Source organism: Benincasa hispida, chromosome 5 (assembly GCF_009727055.1).
Source record: "Benincasa hispida cultivar B227 chromosome 5, ASM972705v1, whole genome shotgun sequence".
NCBI classification, from domain to species: domain Eukaryota; kingdom Viridiplantae; phylum Streptophyta; class Magnoliopsida; order Cucurbitales; family Cucurbitaceae; genus Benincasa; species Benincasa hispida.
The window spans coordinates 5,908,289-5,921,190 of record NC_052353.1 but is presented as its reverse complement, the minus strand read 5'-3'; the positions used below and the strand labels follow the sequence as shown (position 1 = coordinate 5,921,190).

At 33.5% G+C, this 12,902-nt stretch overlaps 1 protein-coding gene across 2 annotated transcripts; it reads right to left on the bottom strand.

The window, feature by feature from the left end:
• Positions 1 to 1,071: 1,071 nt before the first annotated feature.
• Positions 1,072 to 3,642, bottom strand: LOC120077621 (histone H2A variant 1). Of its 2 annotated transcripts, none has more exons than XM_039031560.1 (3): positions 3,520 to 3,642; positions 3,178 to 3,299; positions 1,072 to 1,581 (listed from the first exon to the last, which is right to left on the bottom strand). In XM_039031560.1, the coding sequence occupies exons 2-3, from the start codon at positions 3,289 to 3,291 to the stop codon at positions 1,285 to 1,287; spliced, it is 411 nt and encodes a 136-aa protein (XP_038887488.1). In that variant the 5' UTR covers positions 3,292 to 3,299; positions 3,520 to 3,642; the 3' UTR covers positions 1,072 to 1,284. The 2 variants fall into 2 exon arrangements, with proteins under 2 accessions (XP_038887488.1, XP_038887489.1); XM_039031561.1 differs by lacking the exon at positions 3,520 to 3,642 and adding an exon at positions 3,388 to 3,505.
• Between the last annotated feature and the right edge of the window lie 9,260 nt (positions 3,643 to 12,902).

The window sequence follows — 12,902 nt, the reverse complement described above, 5'->3', positions numbered from 1 at the left end:
CAAAATAGTACTTATCTGTTAGATTCACTCTACAATAACTTCTCTATAGTGCTCAACGGAGAGGGAAAAACTTCACTTTAAGTAGAATTAACCGATTACAACGTAGTTCTTATCTGTCGGACTCTCTCTACAGTGACTCACGAATAACTCACTTTTTAATTTCAACTTAGGCTCCCTCTAAAGATCCCCTCACTTCCACATGTATGCTTTCTTCCAAACTTTGTTTGAAATTTCTTCGAACAAACTTACTTAGACTCCCCTCACTTTTATGAGATAATGTCTCTTAGACTAAGTATGAGATCCCTAATATAATGGTACTTGAGCTTCCCTGAGTTTGTGATTTTTCTTTTACTCTCAGTGATAGACAACACATGGGTATGGGTATACTCTAACCTAGTCTAGATGACAATCGGCAACATCCTCAACAGTGAGGTTCACATAAAATTCTAGCAATACATCAAAAACTCTCTACAAAAACACTCACGACAAGGCGTAACAATAATCGTGTGCTAAAAAAATGATAAAAGAATCATTTATCTATATACTAGTCTTTGGGCTATTTCTCTGATATTCAATATACTTGAGTCTGTTATTTGTTGCCTAATATGGGCCTTTCCACGTGTAATAGCTTTTTCCTTTATATTTTGTACTTTTCTCCATTCAATATACCGAAGAATACAATACTGTTCATTACTCTTCTTCTACATTCTTTGTGGTATCAGAGCCAAGGCTCTTTCTCTGCTATTGTGAATGAGTTTGAAGGATTCTTGGAATAATGAAAGCAACCCTGCACTACTCATACCGTCGCATATTTGAAAGCACTTGAGATTATGTCAAAGTTAACACATCTTCTGTTCTTCCATAGTCACTGCCATTCTCTTTTTCTTTTTCCCTTCTCTTTCTTCTATACACTCAATAGCTACCCTGCTTTTTCCATTTCAATTGGCATATCCATGATAGTATTTATATATATATATAACTAAGACGATAACCAGATATTTATCAAAAGAGGAAGGACAATAACCAGATGTAGAATGAACCATCCAACAAACTTATAGAAAGTAATCTAAATTGAAAACCATACAACAAGATAACAAACTTACATTGAACAAATATACTTGTCCAACCAAATAGACAAAAGAGATGGGGGAGAAAGGAAGTAACAAAGCTTCACAAAAGCAAGTAGGGGGAGCTAATTCTTGGATGCCAAGTAAATGTCTTCATCTACAGTCTTAGTAGTCACTAGATTAAGCTAAACACTAGTTAAAGATACAAGTGAATGTCTCAATCCTTGGAGGCTTTGTTAATGAGGGATTTGTGAATATGAGGAATCACACCACCTCCAGCAATAGTTCCTTTGATCAGGGTATCGAGTTCTTCATCTCCTCTAATGGCAAGCTGAAGGTGTCTTGGAGTGATTCTCTTCACTTTCAGATCCTTGCTCGCATTTCCAGCCAACTCGAGCACTTCCGCGGTGAGATACTCCAGAATTGATGCTAAGTACACTGCAGCAGTCGCACCAACTCGCCCATTTGCAGATATTCTTGTTTTAAGATGCCTGTGAATTCGTCCTACAGGGAACTATAACCCCGCAATCCCGAGACTACATAAGTTAATTGACCCAATAATGGGGAAATTCAAGGCCCATATGAAGAGGAATTATTTGAACTCAACCTACTAGTAGTTTAACAATGAGAAAAACGACATAGGCCTTTGAATTGAAAATTCCAAATATCAGCCCACCTCACAAAAAAACAAGCTTAATTACATTTTCCCATTGATTGTATAGATTAGAAAAAAGATTACATTTCAGAACCCCAAGTAAAATTTCAAAGCTATGAAGAAAATATGGTATTACGATAAAGATAAGGAACAAATATCACGAATACATCAACATAATTGTACTAATCTTAATTACATCTACATGTTGCTCAAAAAGGTATATGGGCATTCCAATTGTGAATTTACAGCCCAACCTACAAAAACCTACCTTACACTTTCCCCCATAAATAAAGAATTTAAAGAGTTTTCAGAGTCTCAAGTTAAAATTCAAGACTGTCGATGTATTATAGTAAAAATTGAAGGAACAACGATCACAAATGCAGATACATCAGCATAATTGTACTAATCTTAACTACATCTACATGTTGCTCAGAAAGGTACATGGGCATTCCAATTGTGAATTTACAGCCCAACCTACAAAACCTACCTTACACTTTCCCCCATAAATAAAGAATTTAAAGAGTTTTCAGAGTCTCAAATTAAAATTCAAGACTGTCAATGTATTATAGTAAAATTGAAGGAACAACGATCACAAATGCAGATACATCAACATAATTGAACTAATCTTAAGTAAATGTTGCTCAAGAAGGACATGGGCATTAGACTTCCGAGTCACATCCCATGTTAAAATCCAAAGCTTTCAACAAAATATATATATATATTACAAGAAAAAAATAGGGGAAATATCAATTTATACCCCTAAACTTTAAGTGTTGCATCAATTTAAACTCTAAACTAATAATCGTATCAATTAAAATCTTGAACTTTCATAATTATATCAACTTAAACCCTCCATTATGTTTTATTTGGATATACTTATGGATGTCCAAGATTTGAATTGATATATGTATGAAATTTTAGGGTTTAAATTGATATATTTATGAAATTTCAGGTTTAAATTGATATACGTGGGAAAGTTCAAAGTTTAAACTATTAGCTTGGGGTTTAAATTAATACAAATTCAAAAATCTTGATACAACCACCAAAATTTATTTAAATTAATATAATTCTTAGTTTAGGGTTTAAATTGATATCATAAATTACTCAAAAATTTAAAGAAAACAGATCACAATATACAGATACATCTACATAACTAAACAAGTCTCAACTACATGTAACACATGAGTATCTGAATTGAAAATTTTCAGTCGAGCCCATAAAAAATCTAGTTCACACTTTTCCCCTAAACAAAGAATTATATAAGATTTCAGAGTCCCATGTGTAAAAATTCAAAGCTGTCAACAAAAAACAAAAAAACGTTATAATAGTAAAAATATAAGGAACAAACATCACAATATGCAGAGACATCAACATAATTGAGTAACCTTGTTAACATAAACCTTATTTAAATTAAATAAAGTATCAAAATTATCGGGTAAAAATTCAAAAGAATACCTGTATACCAGCACGGGAGGACCGAGAGATCGGTTTCTTCTTGTCCTTATCCTTATCTTTGTTCGCTGCGGGAGTCTTTGCAGCCAAAAGCCCCTTCCCGCCTTTGCCAGCCATTTTTCAACCTGCAAAAAATGTTTAAGACATTAAGATGAACATCTCAAACAGAGAGAATTCGCAAATCATCGCTGATATAAAAAAAGAATCAACAACCGAGACGTGATGTACGGTTTGTAACAGATCTGGATCGAGGAAGAAGCGGATAAAAGATAAAAAATCGAAGCAAATGTTAAAAAAGAAACAAAATCTGGAGAAAATTAGAAGATAAAAATGAGAAAGCGAAACCTGAAGATCTTGTGGAAGCAAAGAGAAGAATGAAATGGAAGGGAATTTTAGTGCGATTGTAAGATAGCTTTCGCTTTTTGAATGGTTTTCTTTCTCGTCTTGGCGGTTTATTTTAGGTGGGAAATTTCAACTTCTGAAAATTTCGAACTTTTGTATTTACCATTACACCCCTTGACTTTCTTTGTTTCTCATTTATAACCCATGATGATACCATAATTGCCGAATTGACCAAACGAAAAAAATAAGTTGTTTTTAAATAAAAGAAAATAAATTAACTTATTTACAAATATAACAAAATGTCACTATCTATTAGTGAGAGACGGTCTATTGCCCACTGATATTACGATGATATTTTATTGTACTTAAAAATATTTTAAATAATTTTACCATTTAAAACAAATTTCTAAAAAAAAAAATTAATTGAAAATCGGTTTAAATTCTAATTTTTGGGTCATTATTATATATATTTTTTGGTTTGGTTTCTATACTTTAAATCCAAAATTTTAATTCACATACAAATGAATCTCAAAAGTATTTTATGTTATTGGTTTATTGTTTAATTTTTTTAACAAACAAATGGTCATTATTAGCCTTCTCTTTATAAAAGTTCGTTATTACGTAATATAGTAGGGGAAAATCGAGCAAAATAATTTAAAATAAAAAAATACTAGGATGCATCTTGTGTGCAACACACTCAATTGTTCATTTGTAGTTTATTGCATGGAAATATCTTTTTTTTTTTAAATATATATATTGTGTTTGTGTTTGGAGTAGGCTACAGGTAGATGCAATTCATAATGTATTCAAGTATTATGTATTGAAAATGTAACACGAATATTTTACATCTCGTTTGGTAACCATTTGATTTTTTTTATCTCTTTATTTTTTAAAATTAAGTTTAGAAGCATTATTTCCATCTCCAAATTTATTTCTTTTGTTATGTAATTTTTACCAATTATTTAAAAGACTGAACCAACTTTTGAAAAAAAAAAACTTTAAAAAACTTATCTTTGTTTTTAAAATTTAGCTAGGAATTCAACCCTTATAGTTAAGAAATATGTAAATCATTGTAAGAAATTAAAAGAAAATATACTTAATTTTCAAAAATTAAAAACAAAAGACGAAATAGTTATCAAACAAGCCTTAGTTATTACAATGAATTTGTTCATCGGTATCAAAGTTAATCTAATCAATTAATAAGTATTGTAGAAAATAAATGGTGAAATTACAAATATAGTCTTTGAAATTAGAGGTTGTGTCTTTTTTTATCTTTCAACTTTTATTTTTGTATATAATTAAGTTCTTAAAAAAAATATTAATTCAAATTTCATGTCAATTATTCTAATATTTCGATTTTGTGTATAGTAGATTTGTGAATTTCTATTTTTAAAAATTTAAAAACTAAACAGATACCCACCTAAAAATTAAAAAAAGAATTGTAAATAATATATATATTAATGGAACCAGCATTTGGGAATTTTCATGATGTCTTTTTTGCTGTTAGCATTGTGGGTCGAGGTGTTTGGGTTGGGCTGGGCTTTTCTTTTCCTTCCTTCAACAAGCAGTTTCAATAAATAAAGGGTTAAGAAGAAATATAGCATATTTCTAACTTTTTATTTGGACAAATAGCAAACCTACATTTTAGTTGGAAAATTGACAATATAAAATAAAAAAATAATAAATCAATTTTTTAAAAGTTCAAAGTGCCCCTTGTTGGGATTGATGTCCTAACTTTAGTGTATCTCGTATTTTGTAGTTTTGTAGTTTTGTTATGAAGGCAATTCTTTTATTTGTATGGGTGAGAGTGACTATGATAGCCGATTCAACAAGCCTATCATTTTGGAAATTTGTCTGATTAGAGAGTTAGGAACACATCTACACAAGATGGAATTCACTCATTCCCATTCCTTGGGAAAATAGATAAATTGCTCCTTAATAGTTGGTTTCAGGTCTTGAACAATGAGGCCTCAACCTCTCACTAGCCTGATAGTTCTAAAAAAAGTTATTATTCTTAACTTAATTCAGACTCGTTATTGGATTTTATGTGTCTTTTGTCTTATTTTATAGGTATCGAAAAATCAAGAGGTAGAATTAATCATTTGATGAAGAATTGGGGTAATTTGAAGCAATTTGGAGGCAATTTAAGCATTTGAGCTTTAAAGCGAGGAAATTATGAAAATATCACTGTCACAAAGTTGCAATACTCGCCTAACGCTTGTCCAACGCTATAAGACAGAATGTGCAGTGTTGCAACGCTACAAATTTGGATGGAAAAATGTTGAATTCGCACGTGAGCCTTAAATTTGCACCAGCACTGCAACACTTTTCTTAGCGTTGCAACGTTGCGATTAATTCTATAAATATCCCTCTTCACCTTTAGGTCAAAATATATTAAATTTGGAGGCTGAATTGATGGAGGTCGAGGTTGTTCTTCATTCTTCTTCTTTTCCCTTCAAATTTTAGTATCTTTAGGTTAGTTTCTTTTTTTTTTTTTTTTTTTTTTGTAATCGATAGATCAGGTGTTTATCTCTAGTTTGTCTATGAATTATCTAATTTCCTTGAGCAAGAGCCTTATGTTTAATTTCTTGAGATTTCTGTGATTAAATGTGATGTTCTTCAATTCTATGTTTTCTTTGAATCTTGATGTAATTAGATTTGCATTTATGTGTTGGACTGACTACCCTATCATAATTGCATGTCTCCGCTAGTTAATTTCGAGCTCGCGAATTTCCTTTTGTTCGTCTATACTTGAATTTAACCTTGTAGCAAAAGATTATACGTGAATGCTTAGATTTATAAGCTGGTCTTGGATCTTGGTAATGCATGTTTAATATAGATTTGAAGAATATGTTGGTTAATTGAATATGACTTTTCCTGACATTTAATCGATGATTGAATCCTCATTCTTAATGTATATGATTTTTAATTCTATATAATCGCAAAGAACCTAGTAGAATTAAGAGAATATAGTTTAATTAGGGTATGGTTTTTCCGAACTTAACCAATAATTAGGACGCTTGATTGATTTTGATTTAATTGATTGTCGGTCTTTGTAGAGATTAGTTAAGTGAATTCATTTAGTAGTCGTGCATGCATAGAATTGAATGTTTGTTTAATTATTGATTTCCATAATAGAAATTGCATAGGATAGTCTCTGTTGCTCTAGAAATTAGATAGACCCATATCCTATATTACATTTACCCTTTTATTTCAATTTCACGCATTTATCTCATTCACACCAACCCCCCCCCCTCCCCCCATTTAGCGTTCAAATTAGAAAATTAGCTTAACAAACAAATCGCGCTTCCCTGCAGATTGACCCACACTGACCACTATTGCTACGTAATTGTAGTGATAGTAGTAGTTCGATTTTATAAATTTTCTTTTGATTAGTATTCCTTTTTGAGAATTAAATGAGATCAGAAAAGACTCTGTCATGGCCCGAGAGGTGTTAGTTTATAGTTAGACTATAAATTGTTTGTTCATGAGAGGAATCGTTGGTACTTAAAGAGTTGGATGTAAATGCAGGGGTAAAACGATATTTTGACCCAACTATAGTTATGAGCGATTTGTGAAGGGTCGACTCGTTGTTGATTGATTATATCCATAGACACAGAAATATATCTATAGTGCGAAGAGTGCAGCAATCAGTCTTTAGTGGAGTGATCGGTAGTTAATAAATATTAATAAATCAGTTGGATCATTGGAGTTTCTAATCTGTAGATCCATAAAGTCCCCTTGTTAGGTCACTAAATGATGGTACTGAGAAATGATTTAAATTGTTCAAATCAAATGAGGGAGTTTTATATTAATGAGATTAATATATAATGGTTAATTATATATGTGATCTATAATCTAAATTATGTAAGAGAGATATATTTAAATAAGATTCAAATATTAGATACATATGAATTCTATTCATAAAGAGATGTATACATATAAATATGTGGTATTTATATGCTAATTAACTCCATATTAAATATGATTTAATATAGTTACTTAATCAATTGATTAATAAATAATGGAGATTGGAGGTTAGCATAAATATATGATATTTATGATGATTAATTAAATATATATTAAATAGGATTTAATATATGACTATTTGGTTAATGTGTCAAATAATTAAATAAAGGTTAATGAATTAATTAGCACTGATGGCATAAAAGTAAATTCTTGGAGAAGGGGTTAACTCTTCTCCATATAAATACATCATTAGTTGTGATTTCTCCTATTTTTCTTTTTTCAAGCATACCTATATTTTCTTTGAATGTTTGTCTTAAAATTACATATTTTATTTTACTGTTTTTGTTTCTTTAAAAATCAGACTTCTAAATGCAAGACATTCACATACTTCCGCTTGAGATTCGATTCTTTCAACTGGTATCAGAGCCAATGTTTTCTTGCATTTTGATTCTTTGTTTTTTTAAATAAAATTCAGTTCATGAGGTGGATTATTTTTCTGCAATTTACTTGAAAATGTATGAGGTTTAGCTTAATAAATGTTTTTGGTATTTGGCACATAGGCTCGTTTTATTTGATTTGATCAAGTAAGGTCCCGTTGTTTTTAGACATTTTACTTTAAATTGAGTCAGTATAAGTCCGTGTCGTTCGTGGCAAAAAGTTGCTATACTCAGGAAAACCAAGGTGGAACAAGAAGAAACGGGGAGAAATAGTACAATTCGATTTTTCAAGGACATCATTCACTAATTTGTCGACTTTTGTAGTTCAAACCGTTGGATCGAGCTGAAATTTGGTCAGTATGTTCAAGACATCCCAGGTCTAGTTTTGAGTTTTGAACGTTTGGATCGTCATTTTGAGCTCTGAGTTTTCCACCGTTATCGTAGAACAGAAGCAACTTTTTTTCTCTGTTCTCTATTAAAATTTTCTAAAATCTAAGGTTTTAAATTTTGTTTGTTTGTAATTAAATTAGTATTATTCGGTTATATTAATTTAATTATTTTATTAGGATGTCAAATATTGGTCTACTAATTTCTTTTATATAATTGAATGTGCATGAGATGTATGTTTAAATTATATGATTTATATGTTGCATATTGTATGCGATATAAATTTAAAATCTCACCTTAGGATAAACATGTTCATACATCATGTCTAAATATAAATGTTATATTTCTAGATGCATGATTAATATATGCATGCTCATGCATTATAATATAATTATTATATTATTTGAATGCATATTTCGAGTAAGAATATTCATGCATCATACATGTTATAATGTATGATGAATATGCATGTTTATTTTTCATGAATGATAATTATAAGTGTTATAATTAGATGAAAAATGAACCTTGCATTGAGCATGATATTACTTAGATTAATATAAACGTTATATTTAATTAAAGTCGTCCTAATGCAAATGAAAAATATTTTTGCCAAATTTCTTGTTTTATAAAGGTTATAAGTTCAACGAATTAGAATTAAAATTGATAATCAAGAGTTGTATGCAAATATAAGTCGTAATTAATTTTAAAAGGTTTATAATTAATTCATCTAGACTTATGCTAAAGGGTTTCTAATGAGATTGGAAATAGGATAATCTTTTGATTCGTTTTAATAGGATTAAAATGAACTTGGTTAAAAGATTAAATTTATAAAATAATTGCCCATACGGGACCTTTGTCTAAGGAATGTTCTGTCTAGGCTGAGGTATTTAAGCTGACCGAAATGGAACACCTCAACCTGGGAATGGACCTGGAAGGTGAATTAGGTAAATATTTTATAAGCATGCAACAAGTGATCAATTTTGTTAATGAGTTTAATGAATGAGACTACGTATTGTTAAATATTCAATATAAGCGTTATATTGAGCAAATTAACAAAGAACTTAGCTGAAAATTGATTAGCAAAATTTTACTAAGTTAATAACCCAAAAGGTAGAACACTTAGTGGAAGGAAAACATGTATCTGATATGTTCTTTTTCCACTCACGCTTTCCATAAAAGTTCACAGGGTGAGATTCATGCTTGGCCTCGTGGTGCCTTGGGTGTACCCTCCCTTAGAAGGTATTTGCATGGGTCAATATCAAGGTGAATGGAGAAAGTGTTTATAGTAAGTGGGAGAAGGACGTGTGACAACATATCCTACAGCCTCATTCGTTAGTTTGTAATGTTTCTTTAATGCTCAGCCTTGTGGTACCCTAGGCACACCCTCCCTTAGGAAGGCGTTTGCATAAAGGAAGGGCATTACAAACTCTAAAAATAGAAAAGATCGTTATAATCAATTGTTCCCATCATGTTCTTCCCTGAGGCAGACTGGTTAGGTCGGGGTTATAGGGTTGGAAATGAAAGGTTACACTTACGATAAAGCATTAAGGCAGTTAATGTTTTATCGACTAAATGAATGGTAATTAAATGTTATGTGAATAAAGAGTTATTCTGAGATAATATTTGATTGAGAGTGTTGCTCTTCTTTTTTGGGGGATGAGTGCCATAACCTATTTACGAAAAAGGGGCAAACCCAGACCAAAAGGGAGGTTCATATTCCGGCTTAGGTTCATCTCTGTAATAATCGGATGAACTGAGTTAACCGTCGTAAGAACAACAAAACCGATTGTGTCTTCGACACTATAACTATAGGTGAGACTAGTTGTAGGATGATCGCCGAGTGGCATTCTGCTCGATTAGGTGAATGCGAGTGAGGGATAAACTTTCTTTCTAGTAGCTGCTAAGCTTTAGGAGCCTTTTTTTGTGTAGAACCACATAGCTATCTCATTCAAAAAACCAGCTACGTTTAAGTATGAAGTTCTTCCGTACGTCTTGGATGTCCTTGATGCGGGTTCAGTCGGTGGTTCTTTACTCCCTCAAGACTTGCTTCTGATTTTTTCTTTCATCCTTCCTTCGTCAGCTAGCTCTTCCCGTTTCCCGGCTCACTCATTATGCAAGCAAGCCAAGTGCTACCTATTTCTCGGTTATCTTTTGATTCATCCCTTCCTTCAGGCCTGGTTTTAGTCTCGTCTCGCATGCCAACAAGTATTCTAGAAAGAACGACTTGGTTGGATGGGATCGAAGAGGAAAGCCCTTCTCTTCATTTCATTGACGGGTCCAGGATAAATTCTCCCGTTTGTGCCTCATAAAAAGAACTCATTGAGGAAGGGGCACGGTAAGCATGAAGCGACCGATTTTTTTGCATGAGCCTCGGTCTTCTTGGACTTGGTATGTCTGATTCCACCCGAACAGTTCCAGCAGAATCCTAATTAGACTATTGCTCGTACCTAATCATTGCACATGGCCAGGAAAGACTTGAAATGCTTCACAAAATGTTGTGGCAATTTGGATGCTTCTTTCTCATGTTCATTGACGGAAGTCTTTGGCTAACCATTTCTACTTCTCAAAAAAAGAATACCAGGACAACCAAAAACAGAGCTCTCGCTTGCTTTCATGTACATGTGTTACCTCTTCCCTACAACCCATGACTTCCTTGACCTTTATTCTAGGCGAACTGCTAATGTGGTTGTGGCCCTGCAGAAGATAATGAAGGTGCAGATATAGGGAAAGTCACCTTCTACCCTCTCATTTGTTTTACCTTTTTAAGGGGAAGTATCAACCGTTTTCTGCAATTGCGGTCAGTCTCGCTACCTCTTTAGTTGCCGCCGCTCCCATGTATCCTTTGGACCCTTTGCTTAGAAGTGGATTCAAACCACTGAATCAAGAAATTCATTCTTGTTACGCTAACTCATGCGGATAGAAGACCTAAAGCAGGAGAGAGAGTGAGCCATCCCTTTACTTTAAGAAGGGCCTTATCGCTTATTAACATCCAATCCCATGCTAATAAGAAAAACGAGCGATTGCCTTTTGATATCTTTCTAAATGGGTGTGCACCTCTAGATGGGCAGGGGCCAGCCTCCCACTCGGTGAACTGATCATACCCCAAACCGACACAGGTGAACAAGTAGAGTAGAGCCTCATTCATATCTCGAGGAGTGCGTTAGTGTTTTGACTGAGGGACAAGTCCAAGGGCTCCAGAGACTCATCCGTCAGAAAAGGCATAATAAAGGCAATCGACGAGGGATATTCATGGATCACAGACGATATCTCCCCATGGCCTTTCGCCTCTGAAAGCGGTACAGTCAGACCCTTCCTTGTAGGATAAGCTTAGAGAAATGTTCATTTGCTGGTAGGATTCCTTCCAAAATCTTAAGTCGACCCCCAAAAAAAAGGGAAGTCCGCAGGTAGGAATTCCTCAGGGCGTATTACGGGATTATCAGACAATCACTTATTCACAAACCTCGTGTGGGGCTAATAGTTTTCATTTCCCATATAGGAGGTAGAGTCCCTAAGGCTAACAAGAAAGTTAAGGCAATGCTGGAGTAAGCAAGTTCAGTCAGTGCATAAATCGTCCGCGAGTGTAGTTGACTGTTCCTGTTGTGTTGCCTTAGACCAGGGAAGATTAGTTTCCGGTGCGTAGTTCAGATTCAAGTCAGTTCAGTGAGGGCGACCGCGAAAGTCACCGAATCCCTCTCTCTTTTTAGGTTGGCATAACAAAGAAAGAGAGTGCCAAGAAACAAAACACTTCTAGCACGCTTTATTTTGTAAAAGACTTTTCGGAACAACTTTCTATTCTGTATTGAGTTTCACATCTTTCCTCTTAACTGGGCATACTTCTTTAAAAGCAAGCATCTCTTAAGCTAGCTTTGGTTGCTAAGCAAGCGCTTCGGGCACTACGGTTGGAAAACTGAATGAGAACCTGAGTAGAGCGGCAAACTCTTTACGCGTGACTAAAAGGAAAGACTTCGCCTTAAGAGATAGGATCGGAGTGGAATTAAGACTCCCCTCTCCTCGTTTCTGCACAATATTTGCATAGATCTCTTTCATAGGAATTAACTGACTATCTTGCATCAGTTGGTGTGAATGACTTCGGCCCTTTGGTTAGCGAATCCTACTTCCGAAGCTTTTACTCGAGGGGGTGCTCTTGGCCCAGTGAATATCGCTGCTAGAGCACCAGCACCCTAGTCAGACAAGGATTTAGTTCCCGTCCTCATCGACTTTTGGAAAAAAGGCAGATTTTAGCTACCTTCGGAAAACAACGAACTGTATCAAAGTAGTGATCTTTTGGCATATTACTTACCCAATGGAAACCTCAGCAATATTCTCCACAGAAACTATTTCACCTTCTGTTTCCCTTTTGACTGTTGGATCTTTCAATGCCTATTCGTTTAGTCGATCTGGGCATAAGGAATAATTGTACACCCTGAGGTGGCATTTAATCCAAATCACTGAATGTATCATTGCAAAATAAATAATATTGGGTTCATTATTAGTTGTTGTTGCTAAACTGATTGGATTAAAATGAAAAATGATTTTTTTGCACAAGTGTATAATATAATTAATTTTTGTTGTATTAGCATGTCTAACTCAATT

Coding starts and splice junctions, on each gene's coding strand:
- LOC120077621 (XM_039031560.1), bottom strand. CDS start 3,291: ATGGCTGGCAAAGGCGGGAAGGGGCTTTTGGCTGCAAAGACTCCCGCA. Junction 1,582..3,177: donor CCTCCCGTGCTGGTATACAG/GTATTCTTTTGA, acceptor GCGGGGTTATAG/TTCCCTGTAGGACGAATTCA.